Source organism: Bufo bufo, chromosome 2 (assembly GCF_905171765.1).
Source record: "Bufo bufo chromosome 2, aBufBuf1.1, whole genome shotgun sequence".
Classification (NCBI taxonomy): Eukaryota; Metazoa; Chordata; class Amphibia; order Anura; family Bufonidae; genus Bufo; species Bufo bufo.
Genome location: NC_053390.1, coordinates 809648556 through 809666383, shown reverse-complemented (window position 1 = coordinate 809666383; position 17828 = coordinate 809648556). Strand labels below are relative to the sequence as shown.

Sequence of the window (17828 nt, the reverse complement as noted above, 5' to 3'; positions counted from 1 at the left end):
GGCCTTCCCTTCAACCAGCTGATCGACGGGGGTGCCAGTTGTCGGACCCCCGGTGATTTGATATTTATGACCTGTCCTGAGGATAGGTCTTCAATATTAAAATCCCAGAAAACCCCTTAAAACCCCTTAAAACTACTACATAGGGAAAAAGATTGACTGGGCGTTTACCGGGTACTATATTTATAGCTTCTAGAGGGGGAAGAAGACTGACTAGGAACTTACTGGGAACTATATTTATAGCTTCTAGAGGGGGAAGAAGACTGACTAGGAACCTACTGGGTACTATATGTATAGCTTCTAGAGGGGGCAGAAGACTGACTAGGAACTTACTGGGTACTATATGTATAGCTTCTATAGGGGGCAGAAGACTGACTAGGAACTTACTGGGTACTATATGTATAGCTTCTAGAGGGGGCAGAAGACTGACTAGGAACTTACTGGGAACTATATTTATAGCTTCTAGAGGGGGCTGAAGACTGACTAGGAACTTACTGGGAACTATATAGCTTCTAGAGGGGGAAGAAGACTGACTAGGAACTTACTGGGTACTATATGTATAGCTTCTAGAGGGGGCTGAAGACTGACTAGGAACTTACTGGGTACTATATGTATAGCTTCTAGAGGGGGCAGAAGACTGACTAGGAACTTACTGGGTACTATATTTATAGCTTCTAGAGGGGGCAGAAGACTTACTGGGTACTATATTTATGGCTTCTAGAGGGGGCTGAAGACTGACTAGGAACTTACTGGGTACTATATGTATAGCTTCTAGAGGGGGCTAAAGACTGACTAGGAACTTACTGGGTACTATATGTATAGCTTCTAGAGGGGGAAGAAGACTGACTAGGAACTTACTGGGTACTATATGTATAGCTTCTAGAGGGGGCAGAAGACTGACTAGGAACTTACTGGGTACTATATTTATGGCTTCTAGAGGGGGCTGAAGACTGACTAGGAACTTACTGGGTACTATATGTATAGCTTCTAGAGGGGGCTAAAGACTGACTAGGAACTTACTGGGTACTATATGTATAGCTTCTAGAGGGGGCTGAAGACTGACTAGGAACTTACTGGGTACTATATGTATAGCTTCTAGAGGGGGCAGAAGACTGACTAGGAACTTACTGGGTACTATATTTATAGCTTCTAGAGGGGGCAGAAGACTTACTGGGTACTATATTTATGGCTTCTAGAGGGGGCTGAAGACTGACTAGGAACTTACTGGGTACTATATGTATAGCTTCTAGAGGGGGCTAAAGACTGACTAGGAACTTACTGGGTACTATATGTATAGCTTCTAGAGGGGGAAGAAGACTGACTAGGAACTTACTGGGTACTATATGTATAGCTTCTAGAGGGGGAAGAAGACTGACTAGGAACCTACTGGGTACTATATGTATAGCTTCTAGAGGGGGCAGAAGACTGACTAGGAACTTACTGGGTACTATATGTATAGCTTCTAGAGGGGGCAGAAGACTGACTAGGAACTTACTGGGAACTATATTTATAGCTTCTAGAGGGGGAAGAAGACTGACTAGGAACTTACTGGGTACTATATGTATAGCTTCTATAGGGGGCAGAAGACTGACTAGGAACTTACTGGGTACTATATGTATAGCTTCTAGAGGGGGCAGAAGACTGACTAGGAACTTACTGGGTACTATATGTATAGCTTCTAGAGGGGGCAGAAGACTGACTAGGAACTTACTGGGAACTATATTTATAGCTTCTAGAGGGGGAAGAAGACTTACTGGGTACTATATGTATAGCTTCTAGAGGGGGAAGAAGACTGACTAGGAACTTACTGGGTACTATAGTTATAGCTTCTAGAGGGGGAAGAAGACTGACTAGGAACCTACTGGGTACTATATGTATAGCTTCTAGAGGGGGAAGAAGACTAACTAGGAACTTACTGGGTACTATATGTATAGCTTCTAGAGGGGGCAGAAGACTGACTAGGAACTTACTGGGTACTATATGTATAGCTTCTAGAGGGGGCAGAAGACTGACTAGGAACTTACTGGGTACTATATGTATAGCTTCTATAGGGGGCAGAAGACTGACTAGGAACTTACTGGGTACTATATTTATAGCTTCTAGAGGGGGAATAAGACTGACTAGGAACTTACTGGGTACTATATGTATAGCTTCTAGAGGGGGCAGAAGACTGACTAGGAACTTACTGGGTACTATATGTATAGCTTCTAGAGGGGGAAGAAGACTGACTAGGAACTTACTGGGTACTATATGTATAGCTTCTATAGGGGGCAGAAGACCGACTAGGAACTTACTGGGTACTATAGTTATAGCTTCTAGAGGGGGAAGAAGACTGACTAGGAACTTACTGGGTACTATATTTATAGCTTCTAGAGGGGGAAGAAGACTGACTAGGAACTTACTGGGTACTATATGTATAGCTTCTATAGGGGGCAGAAGACCGACTAGGAACTTACTGGGTACTATAGTTATAGCTTCTAGAGGGGGAAGAAGACTGACTAGGAACTTACTGGGTACTATATTTATAGCTTCTAGAGGGGGCAGAAGACTGACTAGGAACTTACTGGGTACTATATTTCCAGCTACTGGATAGGGAAGAACAGTGACTGGGCGATTACAGAATACTAGATTTACACAACTAGACGAGGAAGAAGACGGACTGGAACTTACTGGGTAATATGTGTACAGCCGCCACATAGGGAAGACAAGTGACTGGGAGCTTACAGGGGACTAGATTTACTAGATCTAGGTTAGCAGTGATGCTGAAGGTTGGTAAAGAGAATGTAATATGTATTGGGTAGAAAGAGTGTGGCTTAAAACAGAGGGTTGAAGCCTTTGGGAACTTTTTATTTTTTTATGCGTTACTGATTTTGTGGGGGTGACCCCTTTAAGTTTAGCCTTGGATTGCTATCTCCCATTTAACCCTACAATATCCATTTACGTTCCAGCATAAACACATGTCCCAACAACTGCTCAGGACGGGGGATCTGCATGCAGGGAAACGACAGCAGTGTGTACTGCGACTGCGCCGAGGAGTGGAAGGGAGAGTCCTGCCACATCCCCTACTGCAGGGACAACTGTGGCTTCCCCGAGCGCGGAGACTGCAGCGTGAACGGCACCAAGAGCTGCGTGTGCAGCGACGGCTGGCAGGGTGAGGCGCAGTAATCCTCGCTGAACCTCCTGCAGCGGATTATCTACATTACTATGTTTAAGGATTAGAGGTGTCGGCCTCAGGTCGCTGTCTGGCCGGAGATTTCTCTATTGTATTTAATTTGGCTGAATGTATGGCGGGTGAGGTTTATCGGCACTGTACACTGCCATAGATATCTGGCACTACCAGATGAAGGACGGCAGGTGGGGTTAGGAGCAAGGAGGATTATATGAGGAGATACCTGAAGCCTGCCTGATATTGGGGCAAATTATTAGGCTGCCCGTTAAAAGGTGCGAAAAGCTCGTTCATCAGGTAGTCGTTGGTGCAGTCGCCTCAGTCCTTATTTGCTGGCTGCAGGACATGCCGTCTGAACCCGCTGTGCTGCCAGCAAACATTGAGTCTGTAGGGTGACAAGCGACTGCATTAGCGGTCACTCCGCCCCATACTGTGAAGGAGATCGCTGCATATAATAGCAGCAGTCTCCTCCACTGCGTACATGGCTGGCTTTTTCCATTCACTTCCATAGGGCTTCTGAAAATGGCCCCGTGCACTGACTCGCCTGTGTGCGAAGCTGATGTAGAAGTAAATGGAGAGAGCCACCTGCGCACACCCACTGCCCCATTCACAGCGGCCGAGAGACGGGTGTGGGACCCCCATATATTGGACCATTCTGGCATATTGTGTGGTCAAACTTTTCCTGAGATGGGACTGGCCCTTTAAGGTCTCCGATCGCTGAGTGCAGTAGTCCCAGTGTAATGGTTTCTAATATTTTTTGCTTCTTCAGGTCCCGGCTGCTCTATCCCAGTCCCTGCCAACCAGTCCTTCTGGACCCGGGAGGAGTTCTCCGATCCTCAGCTGGGAAGAGCTTCCCACAAAGCGCTGGTGCTGGATGATGTCATGTGGATCGTGGGCGGCTACGTGTTCGACCACTCCATCGACCAGATGGTTATGGCGTGAGAACCTGCATTTTATTTTATTTTTTATCCTCTAGAAGCGACATACCTTGCAGTGCTCATGGATTTCCTCCAACCTCTGCTTCCAGTCAGTGAATGTGAACAGTGTTTACATTCAGGGTCTGCAAAACCTCTCTGGACTTGTATTCACACAGGCTGGTAGTTTACTGCGAGATCAAATATATTTAGGGTGCATAGCATGCTATCTGCCCGTGTGAACGCAGCCTCAGACCTGCTCACATCTGCAGCTTGTCACAGCGCAGACGGGTTCTTAGCCTCAAGTCTAAGACCAGAGACCATGGCTGCTGTGTGGAGCTCACAGACTGACACCCGTGGAAGTACCGTTTTCCTTCAGTGACTGCAAGCAGAGATCTTAAATATGCTGAGTATACTGAAAGTTGCAGAGGGTTTTATTACATAATGATGTGATTTAGGGAATGATCTGCAGAGGTCGGCAGTAACTGGATTGTGTCTTGTGCAGGTATAACCTGGTCTCCCGCGAGTGGCTGAAGCTGAACAGCTCTGTCAACTCTGTCGTCATCCGCTACGGACACTCCCTGGCTTTATACAAGGTAACCTCCTCATGGTCTGTGGCTCCCAGAATACGAGCATCGAGCAATGCACAAATATACATATTGGGCTCGGCACCCAGCTTTTCCAGTCTCCTGATTGGCACGATTGAGCTTCTGGCTGTATATGTTATATATGCGATCATTAGTTCCCAATTCTCAGTTTCTATTCTGTTTCTGATAATATTGTAGCTGCCTGCAGCCCCCACTAGAGGGAGCTGACTGAAAATGAGCCTATGATCAATCTGTACGCAGTGAGCTCCCTCTAGTGGTGGCGTCAGGCAGTGGGAATAGACAGAAGCTCAGAGTCATTGTATACATAGTGTACGACCCTTTCTCTCGCTTTCTTCCTAGGACAAGATGTACATGTATGGCGGCAAGATAGACTTCACAGGGGACGTATCCAACGAGCTGTGGGTTTTCCATGTTCAGAACGAGTCCTGGGTCCAGCTCCTTCCGAATGCCAAAGAGCAGTATGCTGTGGTGGGGCACTCGGCTCACATCGTCACTCTGAAGGACGGCAGTACGGTCATGCTGGTGTTTTTTGGCCATTGCCCCCTCTATGGCTATATTAGCAGCATCCAGAGCTATAACTTGGGTGAGTGAGGAGCCCTCGTTATGTCCGTGTGATGGTGAAGTGGGCCATTTGTCTGCCTTCAGAGGCCTAAAACCATCTTCTGACAGACTTGCTGTCACAGCTGAGGGTTTGTTACAGTTGTATACAATACGTCATATGCCGGCAGGGTTACATGACAGGGTTCTCTCAGATGATGCTTCTGTCCACTGTACCCCGGGGATGGAGGAATGAGACGGACATTCTTTATTTAGTGCATGTTTTAATTTACATCATGTTTTTTTAGGTACTAATGTTTGGGACGTCGTTGAGACTCAGGGGGCACTAGTCCAGGGGGGATACGGCCACAGCACCGCTTATGATGAAAACACCCGATCCATCTATATCCACGGTGGATACAAAGCTTTCACCGCAAACAAAAATCGCCTAGCGGACGACCTGTACAAGTATGAGGTGGACACTCACATGTGGTAGGTCCTGGGGCGGTGGAATCAGTCAGTGCCTGGAACATTGTGCATCCCTGGTGTTTACTGTGCAGCTCAAGAGCTCCCTCTAGTGGTAGAAATGTGTAACATTGAGTAGCGGCTAAATTCCAACGTGGACAGCACTCCAGGTGACTGAGAAAGTGGGTTCACATCTCCCAGGGGTATAAACGGGTAATCCAAATCTATAAGCAGATGGAGACAGCACTGCCAAGTGTAACCTTACTGATCCTTTAACACTATATAGTGACGCTAGTAATGGCGCAGTTAATATGTCCCAGCAGTGACAGGGTTAAGTATAAGGAGCTGATTTTCTGTGTCCTTACTTTTCATTCAATTTTTTTAAAAATTTTTATTCTTTAATCCAGGAGAATCCTAAAAGACAGCAAGTTTTTCCGCTTCCTGCACACGGCTGTGATCGTCAGCGGCACCATGCTGGTGTTCGGAGGGAACACCCACAACGACACGTCCATGAGCTACGGAGCCAAGTGCTTCTCTAAGGACTTCATGGCGTATGACATAGGTGGGTGTGGGCACCGACCACTGCCCGTTATCAAACACATAAAATTCCTCGAACTTGGTACAAAATATTCTGGATTATTGGACAGTACATAAAATGTTGCGTGATAAAGGGGTTATGCACTCGGCGCCAATCCTGTGCGGATTTCCTTTTTCATGTGCATGGATTTCTTCAAGCCCCATTCAGATGAGTGGTATTCTGCAGCATGTGAACATACTCTGAGCCCGGGGTTCTCAAGGTAAAGGTGACTATGGGGAAGGTCCAAGCTGAACACCAAATAAATGAGGAATGGGAATGCAAGGCCGAAATTCAACGGGTTTTCAAAGTTATGGAAGAATCTCCCCAGGGCCCCTAAATCTGATAAAATAATAAAATAACTCATTCTAGTCGCCGTTATTTCCAGCACTGCGTCCGGTCCTCACCTCTGGTCTCTGTGCCTGTAATTAACCCCTTTAATTAACACTAGACCACTAATTAATTTACACCCGAGACCAGATCCTTAAACTTATTCATACTCCAGACCGGACCCCTAAACTATTTATACCCCAGACTAGAACCCTACACTTTTTCAGACCCCAGACCATTCCCTTATACTATTTGATATTCTAAATTCTCAGACCCCTAAATCCTTTCGGGCCACAAACAAGACTTGTAAACTCTATTACACCCCAGACCAAGACCCCTAAACGTATTCATACTCCAGACCGGACCCCTAAACGTATTCATACTCCAGACCGGACCCCTAAACGTATTCATACTCCAGACCGGACCCCTAAACGTATTCATACTCCAGACCGGACCCCTAAACGTATTCATACTCCAGACCGGACCCCTAAACGTATTCATACTCCAGACCGGACCCCTAAACGTATTCATACTCCAGACCGGACCCCTAAACGTATTCATACTCCAGACCGGACCCCTAAACGTATTCATACTCCAGACCGGACCCCTAAACGTATTCATACTCCAGACCGGACCCCCTAAACGTATTCATACTCCAGACCGGACCCCCTAAACGTATTCATACTCCAGACCGGACCCCCTAAACGTATTCATACTCCAGACCGGACCCCCTAAACGTATTCATACTCCAGACCGGACCCCCTAAACGTATTCATACTCCAGACCGGACCCCTAAACGTATTCATACTCCAGACCGGACCCCCTAAATGTATTCATACTCCAGACCGGACCCCCTAAACGTATTCATACTCCAGACCGGACCCCTAAACGTATTCATACTCCAGACCGGACCCCTAAACGTATTCATACTCCAGACCGGACCCCTAAACGTATTCATACTCCAGACCGGACCCCCTAAACGTATTCATACTCCAGACCGGACCCCCTAAACTATTTATATTCCAGACTGAACCCTACACTTTTTCAGACCCCAGACCATTCCCTTATGCTATTTGATATTGTAAATTCTCAGACCCCTAAATCCTTTCGGGCCACAAACAAGACTTCTAAACTCTATTATACCCCAGACCAAGACCCCTAAACTCTGACCCCAGACACCTTAAACCTTTTAAAACCCGTACTCTTTCAGACCACAGACCAGACCCCTAAATGATTTCAGAGCTCATATATAACTCCTCCTAAAATCATTCAGATCCAAGTGCAGACCCCTTAACTCCCTTAGACCTTAGACCCAATCCCTGAACTGAATTCAGACCCAGGACCAGCTATACCAGAGCCCACCGCCAAAGGGATCTGCCCACTAAACAACATTTCTATGGTAAAATGTCTTCTCCATACATAATGTAAGTGAATAGCAATGTGCTGCTCTTTTCTGGGTAGTGTGTATCTGTGTGGCCCCTCTCCCACCGCCCCTGGTGCCCTGACGTGCCGCAGTGTAGGTGTATCAGTACTGTACCATCCCCTAGTTCTATTACCAGGTCACCGGTATCCTCTCTATGCTTACAAAGCACAGGAGCTGTGCCCGCTGTTAATGGCTGCAGACATAAAGGAGTCCGTTAACAGGTTTATTAGGATAGATCATCAATATCAGATTGGTGAGGATCCGACTCGTGGCAGAGGTGCCACAGTGCGGCAGAGGTAGCCCGGCTCCGTACGCTGCCAGCCAGGAAATGTGCTGCTTGCTTTACTATTCATATGGCGGACTTTCTAGATTATCAGATGCTGGGTTAAAGGGACCTCACTGTATGGGTAGTTTATCTAATTTTCCGTATGTGTTTTGTCCCTTTTTGTTTTAGCTTGCGATACCTGGCACCAGCTGCCATTTCCCACTCTGGGCTATGATGTCAATCGCTTCGGTCACACCGCCGTCCTGAAAAACGGGTAAAATTAGGAAAACGGAATTATCGGTTTCCCTGGCTTGCTTCTTCGCTCTTCTCACCCTACCTTGTTAGTGATATACAGACTAAGGGTACATTCACACGACCGTATGTGTTTTGCAGCTCGCAGATTGCAGATCCACAAAATACGGATACCGGCCGTGTGCGTTCCGCATTTTGCGCAATGTACACAGCCAGCTGTCCGCATCTTTTGCCGCCCCATTGAAATTAATGGTTCCACATCCGTTCCTCAAAATTGTGGAATGGATGCGGACCCATAAATGCGGTTGTGTGAATGTACCCTTAATGGTTTGGTGCGTTCCAGCATCCATCAAGAGCCAGAGGCTGCAACACTGAGAGATTCTGGATATGAACCAGATTGCTATCCACATGGACACCTATAGCTCACTGCACTAGTGACCAAGTGTATGTGTACATATGTCATCAGACTCTTTCAGTGGTGCAGCCTCATGCTTTACACCTGTAACTTCATGCATTCAGATCTTAGCATCGAAGTAAGGCATTAAAAACAGATCACCTATTGTGGTGTACTGCAGGGCCTGCTTAATACTGCAGTATTCCTGCTGATTGCTACGTGATCCTGCAGTATGAGAGGATTATTAATCATTATCAGCAATCTGTTGGTAGGTTACTGTCAGTACTGACCTCTGGTGGACATCCAGGGTAGGGCAGGTTCAGTGGAGGGCCCTGTGTTCTCATTGATTCCTTGTGAGTAAAATCCATTAATGTGATTTTTCACCTTTTAGATTAATTCAGTTTTTGTCCTTTTTCCAGCACAATGTTTGTATTTGGCGGCTTCAACAGCCTCCTGCTCGGCGACATCCTGATATACACCTCCAAGAGCTGCGAGGCGTTTACATCGCACGCGTCATGTGTGGAGGCCGGACCTGGAGTCCGGTGTGTCTGGGACAGCGAAGCCTCTCAGTGCTTGTCCTGGGAAAGGGCTACAGCAAAGCAGCAAAATGAGACCATCCTTACATGTCCTGTAGTCATGTGTAAGAATTCCATACAGTTCATTCAGGCGTCCTCCTTCATGTATGTTCCTGTCATTCCCCCTCCACTATCTACATTCCTCTAAGTCTTCCTCCTCCATGTGTGCTGCTATCAGTGCCCCTCCACCGCGCACTGTCCTGTCATTCCCCCTCCACCGCGCACTGTCCTGTCGTTCCCCCTCCACCGCGCACTGTCCTGTCGTTCCCCCTCCACCGCGCACTGTCCTGTCGTTCCCCCTCCACCGCGCACTGTCCTGTCATTCCCCCTCCACCGCGCACAGTCCTGTCATTCCTCCTCCACCGCGCACAGTCCTGTCATTCCTCCTCCACCACGCACAGTCCTGTCATTCCTCCTCCACCACGCACTGTCCTGTCATTCCTCCTCCACCACGCACTGTCCTGTCATTCCCCCCTCCACCGCACACAGTCCTGTCATTCCTCCTCCACCGCGCACAGTCCTGTCGTTCCCCCTCCACCGCGCACAGTCCTGTCATTCCCCCTCCACCGCGCACAGTCCTGTCATTCCCCCTCCACCGCGCACTGTCCTGTCATTCTTCCTCCACCGCGCACTGTCCTGTCATTCCCCCTCCACCGCGCACTGTCCTGTCATTCCCCCTCCACCGCGCACTGTCCTGTCATTCCCCCCTCCACCGCGCACAGTCCTGTCATTCCCCCCTCCACCGCGCACAGTCCTGTCATTCCCCCCTCCACCGCGCACAGTCCTGTCATTCCCCCCTCCACCGCGCACAGTCCTGTCATTCCCCCCTCCACCGCGCACAGTCCTGTCATTCCCCCTCCACCGCGCACTGTCCTGTCATTCCCCCTCCACCGCGCACTGTCCTGTCATTCCCCCTCCACCGCGCACTGTCCTGTCATTCCCCCCTCCACCGCGCACAGTCCTGTCATTCCCCCTCCACCGCGCACAGTCCTGTCATTCCCCCTCCACCGCGCACAGTCCTGTCATTCCCCCCTCCACCGCGCACTGTCCTGTCATTCCCCCCTCCACCGCGCACAGTCCTGTCATTCCCCCCCTCCACCGCGCACAGTCCTGTCATTCCCCCTCCACCGCGCACTGTCCTGTCATTCCCCCTCCACCGCGCACAGTCCTGTCATTCCCCCCCCCACCGCGCACTGTCCTGTCATTCCCCCCCCCACCGCGCACAGTCCTGTCATTCCCCCCCCCACCGCGCACTGTCCTGTCATTCCCCCCCCCACCGCGCACTGTCCTGTCATTCCCCCCCCCACCGCGCACTGTCCTGTCATTCCCCCTCCACCGCGGTCAGTAATACCGTTGTTGATGACACATTGATGTACATAGTAAAAATTTCTTATTGTATGTGTGACAGCTTTGGAGGGCGACAGCCGGTGCGATCAGTACACGGACTGCTTCAGCTGCTCGGCTAACTCCAATGGCTGCCGGTGGTGTAACGACCAGTGTATATCCCTCCTCCAGAACTGCAGCCAGGTCAGTGATCGCCCCCGCTGCCCCCATGTCACCATACCATGTGCTACATACTCAGTATATGTTCTGTTTCCAGGGAGCGGTGACATCATATGAGAACTGTCCCAAGAGTAACTACGGGTTTTACTGCAGCAAGAAGACGAGCTGTAAGAGCTGCGCCGTGGACCAGAACTGCCAGTGGGAATCTCGGAACCAGGAGTGTATGGGGCTGCCAGGTAAAATACAGGCCGCAGGCTTGAGACTGTGACTGCATAGACTGGATGACTTCACCTTGTCAAAGCCTCACGATGATGATAAATATTCCCAGAAAACATCTGTGGGGCCACCTGGCATCTGGTGGAAAGCTCCTGCCTGAAAATCACCAGCACCAAGGACAACTATGACTTCTCCAAGCAGGCGTGCCGGCAGCACAACGCGATGCTGGCGTCCCTCACCACCCCCAAGAAGGTGGAGTTCGTGGTGAAGCAGCTGCAGAACATGCAGGTAACGCTCGATTGCTGTGTTCTCCCAGAACAAGGATTTCTTCTGTTCCTCACTGGTTGCAGGTTTGCCTTCAGTGACAGCAAACAGAGATGTTGGGAATGGTGAAAAACTGAACCATTAAATATGTATGAAAGTTACAGAAAATCCTCCAACCTAATCTAGAACTGTTTTCTCCCAGACAAAGAGCGAGCTCACCCCTTGGGTCGGCCTCCGAAAGATAAACATTTCTTACTGGTGCTGGGAGGACATGTCGCCCTTCACCAACACCACGCTGCAGTGGCAAGCAGGGGAGCCCAGCGGTGTCGGCTTCTGCGGCTACCTGGCCGAACCTTCCACAGCGGGCCTAAAGACGGCAACCTGTATCCACCAGATAAATGGCAGCGTCTGTGAAAGACCAGGTATGTGTAAGAGCGGTTAGTCCTTCCGTGTCTGGGGTGCGTGCTGCTGGGTCACCTTTATGAAGACTGGCGGTTTAAGCCCTCAGCTGGTGGTGGATCCGGCGAAGTTATGAACAAGCACCGACCTCTATATAACTCCGGCGCCAGTTCTCAATGTAACACGGCTTATGAAACAGGCGTAGATAATGGTAAATGAGACGGGCCTGTCGACCAGTCCCCTTCCTTACCCACGCCATGCCCACAATTTTAACCCTGGAGAAATCGCAGATAGTGGAGCAACTAACCGTTGTGCCGCCAGCTAGGCCTGAAATACACCTAATATAGGCGTACTTCAGTATAATGACCCCCATTATGTGCACAGGAAACAAGTACACTGGGGTATGTTTGCTGTGACTGGTGCCAACATGACTGGTATACAGGGACTGTTGCAGGCATGACAGGTTAACTGTGCCTGCTTCCTGAATCGTGGGTTTACTATGACCGGTTAGAGTTTACAGGCACTGTCGCAGGGTAGCGTTTACTGTGACTGGCATCTGCATGATGGTTTTACTTGGACTGGTACCTGCCGGACACATTTACCATGACTGGCGCTGCATGATAGATTTCCTGTGACTGGCACCTGAAGGACGCTTTCACTATCACTGGCTCCGGCAGGACACATTTACTGTGGCTGGCGCCGGAAGGATCTAGTTACTGTGGCTGGCGCCGGAAGGATCTAGTTACTGTGGCTGGCGCCGGAAGGATCTAGTTACTGTGGCTGGCGCCGGAAGGATCTAGTTACTGTGGCTGGCGCCGGAAGGATCTAGTTACTGTGGCTGGCGCCGGAAGGATCTAGTTACTGTGGCTGGCGCCGGAAGGATCTAGTTACTGTGGCTGGCGCCGGAAGGATCTAGTTACTGTGGCTGGCGCCGGAAGGATCTAGTTACTGTAGCTGGCGCCGGAAGGATCTAGTTACTGTGGCTGGCGCCGGAAGGATCTAGTTACTGTGGCTGGCGCCTGAAGGATCTAGTTACTGTGGCTGGCGCCTGAAGGATCTAGTTACTGTGGCTGGCGCCGGAAGGATCTAGTTACTGTAGCTGGCGCCGGAAGGATCTAGTTACTGTGGCTGGCGCCGGAAGGATCTAGTTACTGTGGCTGGCGCCTGAAGGATCTAGTTACTGTGGCTGGCGCCTGAAGGATCTAGTTGCGGTGGCTGGCGCCTGAAGGATCTAGTTGCTGTGGCTGGCGCCTGAAGGATCTAGTTGCGGTGGCTGGCGCCTGAAGGATCTAGTTGCGGTGGCTGGCGCCTGAAGAATCTAGTTGCGGTGGCTGGCGCCTGAAGAATCTAGTTGCGGTCGCTGGCGCCCGAAGGGTGTATTCGCGGTCGCTGGCGCCCGACGGGTGTATTCGCGGTCGCTGGCGCCCGACGGGTGTATTCACTATGACTGGTGCCCGAAGGGTGTATTCACTATGACTGGCGCCCGAAGGATCTAGTTGCGGTGGCTGGCGCCCGAAGGGTGTATTCACTATGACTGGCGCCGGGGGGACACAGTATCTGGCGCCTGCACTGTATGCACTAGTAGTCCGGTATGCAGAGTTTGTATTTGGGGCTCTATGTCTGTTCGATGTTTATTGCAGACCTCATTTAATGGCGTGATTACCTCTCCTTGTACAGCCAATCACAGTGCCAAGCAGTGCCGCACCCCGTGTGCCTCCAGGACGCAGTGTTCGGAGTGTACCAGCGCCAGCTCCGAGTGCATGTGGTGCAGTAACATGAAGCAGTGTGTGGACTCCAACGCCTATGTGGCCTCCTTCCCATTCGGGCAGTGTATGGAGTGGTATACCATGAGCAACTGTCCACGTACGTACGCCATCTTTACACCACTGTCGCGGTAACTTTTTATTTTGTCAGTATTGCCGCCTTTACTAATGAGCTTTTGGTTTGGGGTTGAGCTGGTGATTTAGGGTTGTTTCTGTGGACCCCTCATCCTCCACGTACCACACAGATGGCGAGTGAGCCCTCTATGAAGTCTGTCTGCAGCTTCCAAATATAATTTGGTGGGCCAGTTCCTTATGATCTCTGCTTGCTTTTGATGAGTGGAAACACTTGTTACCGCCATAGGATGAAGTCCGCTTGCTGCTCACAGCTAAGGGCTTACTGCAGTGAAACCGGGGGCCATGGTTTACTTCTAGTCAATGACAGTAAGCAGAGATCTTAATGCAGCGACATTATATTAGGAGGGTACTGTTTTATTTTTCCAATGGTAAAAGGGTTTACTAGGGGGCCTATCTTTTTGGGGTCTGAGGGCAGTGAAGGGGGCACAACATAGAGAGCATGGAGAGAGGGGGGGTGCCCCCGAGAGAGCATGGAGAGAGGGGGGGTGCCCCCGAGAGCATGGAGAGAGGGGGGTACCCCCGAGAGCATGGAGAGAGGGTGGGTGCCCCCGAGAGAGCATGGAGAGAGGGGGGTACCCCCGAGAGAGCATGGAGAGAGGGGGGTGCCCCCGAGAGAGCATGGAGAGAGGGGGGTACCCCCGAGAGAGCATGGAGAGAGGGGGGGTGCCCCCGAGAGAGCATGGAGAGAGGGGGGTACCCCCGAGAGAGCATGGAGAGAGGGGGGTGCCCCCGAGAGAGCATGGAGAGAGGGGGGTGCCCCCGAGAGAGCATGGAGAGAGGGTGGGTGGCCCCGAGAGAGCATGGAGAGAGGGGGGGGTGCCCCCGAGAGAGCATGGAGAGAGGGTGGGTGCCCCCGAGAGAGCATGGAGAGAGGGTGGGTGCCCCCGAGAGAGCATGGAGAGAGGGTGGGTGCCCCCGAGAGCATGGAGAGAGGGGGGGTGCCCCCGAGAGCATGGAGAGAGGGGGGGTGCCCCCGAGAGCATGGAGAGAGGGGGGGTGCCCCCGAGAGAGCATGGAGAGAGGGGGGTACCCCCGAGAGAGCATGGAGAGAGGGGGGTGCCCCCGAGAGAGCATGGAGAGAGGGGGGTGCCCCCGAGAGAGCATGGAGAGAGGGGGGTACCCCCGAGAGAGCATGGAGAGAGGGGGGGTGCCCCCGAGAGAGCATGGAGAGAGGGGGGTACCCCCGAGAGAGCATGGAGAGAGGGGGGTGCCCCCGAGAGAGCATGGAGAGAGGGGGGTGCCCCCGAGAGAGCATGGAGAGAGGGTGGGTGGCCCCGAGAGAGCATGGAGAGAGGGGGGGGGTGCCCCCGAGAGAGCATGGAGAGAGGGTGGGTGCCCCCGAGAGAGCATGGAGAGAGGGTGGGTGCCCCCGAGAGAGCATGGAGAGAGGGTGGGTGCCCCCGAGAGCATGGAGAGAGGGTGGGTGCCCCCGAGAGCATGGAGAGAGGGGGGGTGCCCCCGAGAGCATGGAGAGAGGGGGGGTGCCCCCGAGAGCATGGAGAGAGGGGGGGTGCCCCCGAGAGCATGGAGAGAGGGGGGGTACCCCCGAGAGAGCATGGAGAGAGGGTGGGTGCCCCCGAGAGAGCATGGAGAGAGGGTGGGTGCCCCCGAGAGAGCATGGAGAGAGGGTGGGTGCCCCCGAGAGAGCATGGAGAGAGGGTGGGTGCCCCCGAGAGCATGGAGAGAGGGGGGGTGCCCCCGAGAGCATGGAGAGAGGGGGGGTGCCCGTTTTGCTGTGATGATTATTACTCTGTTATGTTACTGTACATTTGGGTTTACGTGACCTCTCGTCTTTTCATGGCCCCACAGCTGAGAACTGCTCCGGATATCGTACGTGTGCCCAGTGTCTGGAGCAGCCCGGCTGCGGCTGGTGTACGGACCCCAGTAACACAGGGAAGGGGCAGTGTATGGAGGCCTCATATCAGGGGCCAATGAAACTGCCAAACGCTTCAGCGGGTGCAAAGGCAAACTCTGAGCCGATCCTGGATGTCACCCTGTGCCCTGCCAATAACAGCTACAACTGGTCCTTCATCCATTGTCCAGGTACAGACGCACCAGAGGCGGCACTGCACACATACACCCCCATCATGTCCTACATGTCACCGGGTACAACACCCAGCATGCCCCTGAGGCTTACCTGTGATGTCTGTGATTGTTTGCAGCCTGCCAGTGTAACGGACACAGCAAGTGCATCAATGAAAGTATCTGCGAGAAGTGCCAAGACCTGACCACCGGCAAGAACTGCGACACCTGCATCTCCGGCTACTACGGGGACCCCACCAACGGGGGATCCTGTCAGCGTACGTAGCACCCTGTCCCCGTCACATGACCGCTGACCGTCCTGTGCCTCCGGTCTAATATGTCTCGTCTATCAACAGCCTGCAAATGTAACGGACACGCATCCATGTGCAACACGAACAGCGGCAAGTGCTTCTGTACCACCAAGGGGATCAAAGGAGAAGAGTGTCAGCTGTAAGTCCACGGATCTCCACCCCCCCACCCTGACACATTATGACGAGTTCTAGTATGTTTTATGTATCCGTCTTCAAGACTTATGCCAGTGAATGAGAACGTGCCCTGGCACTGCTTACATGGGCATAGAGCAGAGTTTCTCAACTGGCGGACCATGATCCAAATCTGCACCGCATTTGTCCGCATTAAGCTGTCCTCTGGACCTATGGACACTTGGATACAGTGGTGACGCTGTAGCGGAGAGCTGATATTCCACAGTGAATCTCCACTTAAGATCCCAGTGAGGCTCAGGAACAAGTCTTATAAATCCATAGAGTAGTAATTCCAGCAGGTAAAGTAATCCAATAATATCCCAACAGCAATCCCAATGACTGGACGACACACAGCATCAGGAGCAGAACTCACTTTACTTAGACACAGCACACCTACTGTAAACCCCCCAACAGCCCCATTTACATACAATAGGGCACATAGAAGATTTTGGTACAAGGAAGGGTAGGGCCAGACAATAGCAAGGGCTGATGGGAGATGGCGGAGGGACAGAAAAGCAATACATTTAACATGGTAAACATTGCAGTTTACAATACATAGCAATACAATTAACCGAATGCCGTTTTGCATGAATTAAACAGGACAGGCTAAATACAATCCGCTACAGACGCAGTGGGCATAATCAGTCCCCTGCTGTCGTCCGCAGTGCAGGCGCAATGTAGAGATGGCGCAGACACCACAGCCCTGGGCGAATCAGTCAATCTACGCTCTGTTCATCGGGGGGATTTGGGGTAGGTCAGTATTTAAACTGGAGACACTTGAGGGGGCATAAATCCCGTGAGGGGGCTCACTTGGCATAAATCCCGTGAGGGGGGGCCCACTTGGGGGCATAAATCCCGTGAGGGGGGGCCCACTTGGGGGCATAAATCCTGTGAGGGGGGGCCCACTTGGGGGCATAAATCCCGTGAGGGGGGGCCCACTTGGGGGCATAAATCCCGTGAGGGGGGCCCACTTGGGGGCATAAATCCCGTGAGGGGGGGCCCACTTGGGGGCATAAATCCCGTGAGGGGGGGCCCACTTGGGGGCATAAATCCCGTGAGGGGGGGCCCACTTGGGGGCATAAATCCCGTGAGGGGGGGCCCACTTGGCGGCATAAATCCCGTGAGGGGGGGCCCACTTGGGGGCATAAATCCCGTGAGGGGGGGCCCACTTGGGGGCATATATCCTGTGAGGGGTGTAGCTCTAATGGGGGCACTATTACTGTGTGGGCAGGCCCTAATGGGGGCACTATTACTGTGTGGGCAGGCCCTAATGGGGGCACCATTACTGTGTGGGCAGGCCCTAATGGGGGCACTATTACTGTGTGGGCAGGCCCTAATGGGGGCACTATTACTGTGTGGGCAGGCCCTAATGGGGGCACTATTACTGTGTGGGCAGGCCCTAATGGGGGCACTATTACTGTGTGGGCAGGCCCTAATGGGGGCACTATTACTGTGTGGGCAGGCCCTAATGGGGGCACTATTACTGTGTGGGCAGGCCCTAATGGGGGCACTATTACTGTGTGGGCAGGCCCTAATGGGGGCAC

General features: G+C 51.8%; 1 protein-coding gene across 2 annotated transcripts in view; it reads left to right on the top strand.

Moving 5' to 3' along the window:
• Window positions 1–17828, top strand: part of ATRN (attractin) — a 104229-nt gene that overhangs the window by 34121 nt on the left and 52280 nt on the right. For both annotated transcript variants that reach the window (XM_040419329.1, XM_040419330.1), the window contains exons 5-20: window positions 2946–3148; window positions 3933–4101; window positions 4583–4673; window positions 5025–5268; window positions 5531–5714; window positions 6095–6249; window positions 8469–8553; window positions 9345–9565; window positions 10909–11027; window positions 11101–11239; window positions 11332–11507; window positions 11686–11905; window positions 13560–13745; window positions 15590–15823; window positions 15943–16080; window positions 16159–16252. In XM_040419329.1, coding sequence (XP_040275263.1) covers window positions 2946–3148; window positions 3933–4101; window positions 4583–4673; window positions 5025–5268; window positions 5531–5714; window positions 6095–6249; window positions 8469–8553; window positions 9345–9565; window positions 10909–11027; window positions 11101–11239; window positions 11332–11507; window positions 11686–11905; window positions 13560–13745; window positions 15590–15823; window positions 15943–16080; window positions 16159–16252 — 2658 coding nt within the window. The remainder of the gene's footprint in view (window positions 1–2945; window positions 3149–3932; window positions 4102–4582; window positions 4674–5024; window positions 5269–5530; window positions 5715–6094; window positions 6250–8468; window positions 8554–9344; window positions 9566–10908; window positions 11028–11100; window positions 11240–11331; window positions 11508–11685; window positions 11906–13559; window positions 13746–15589; window positions 15824–15942; window positions 16081–16158; window positions 16253–17828) is intronic.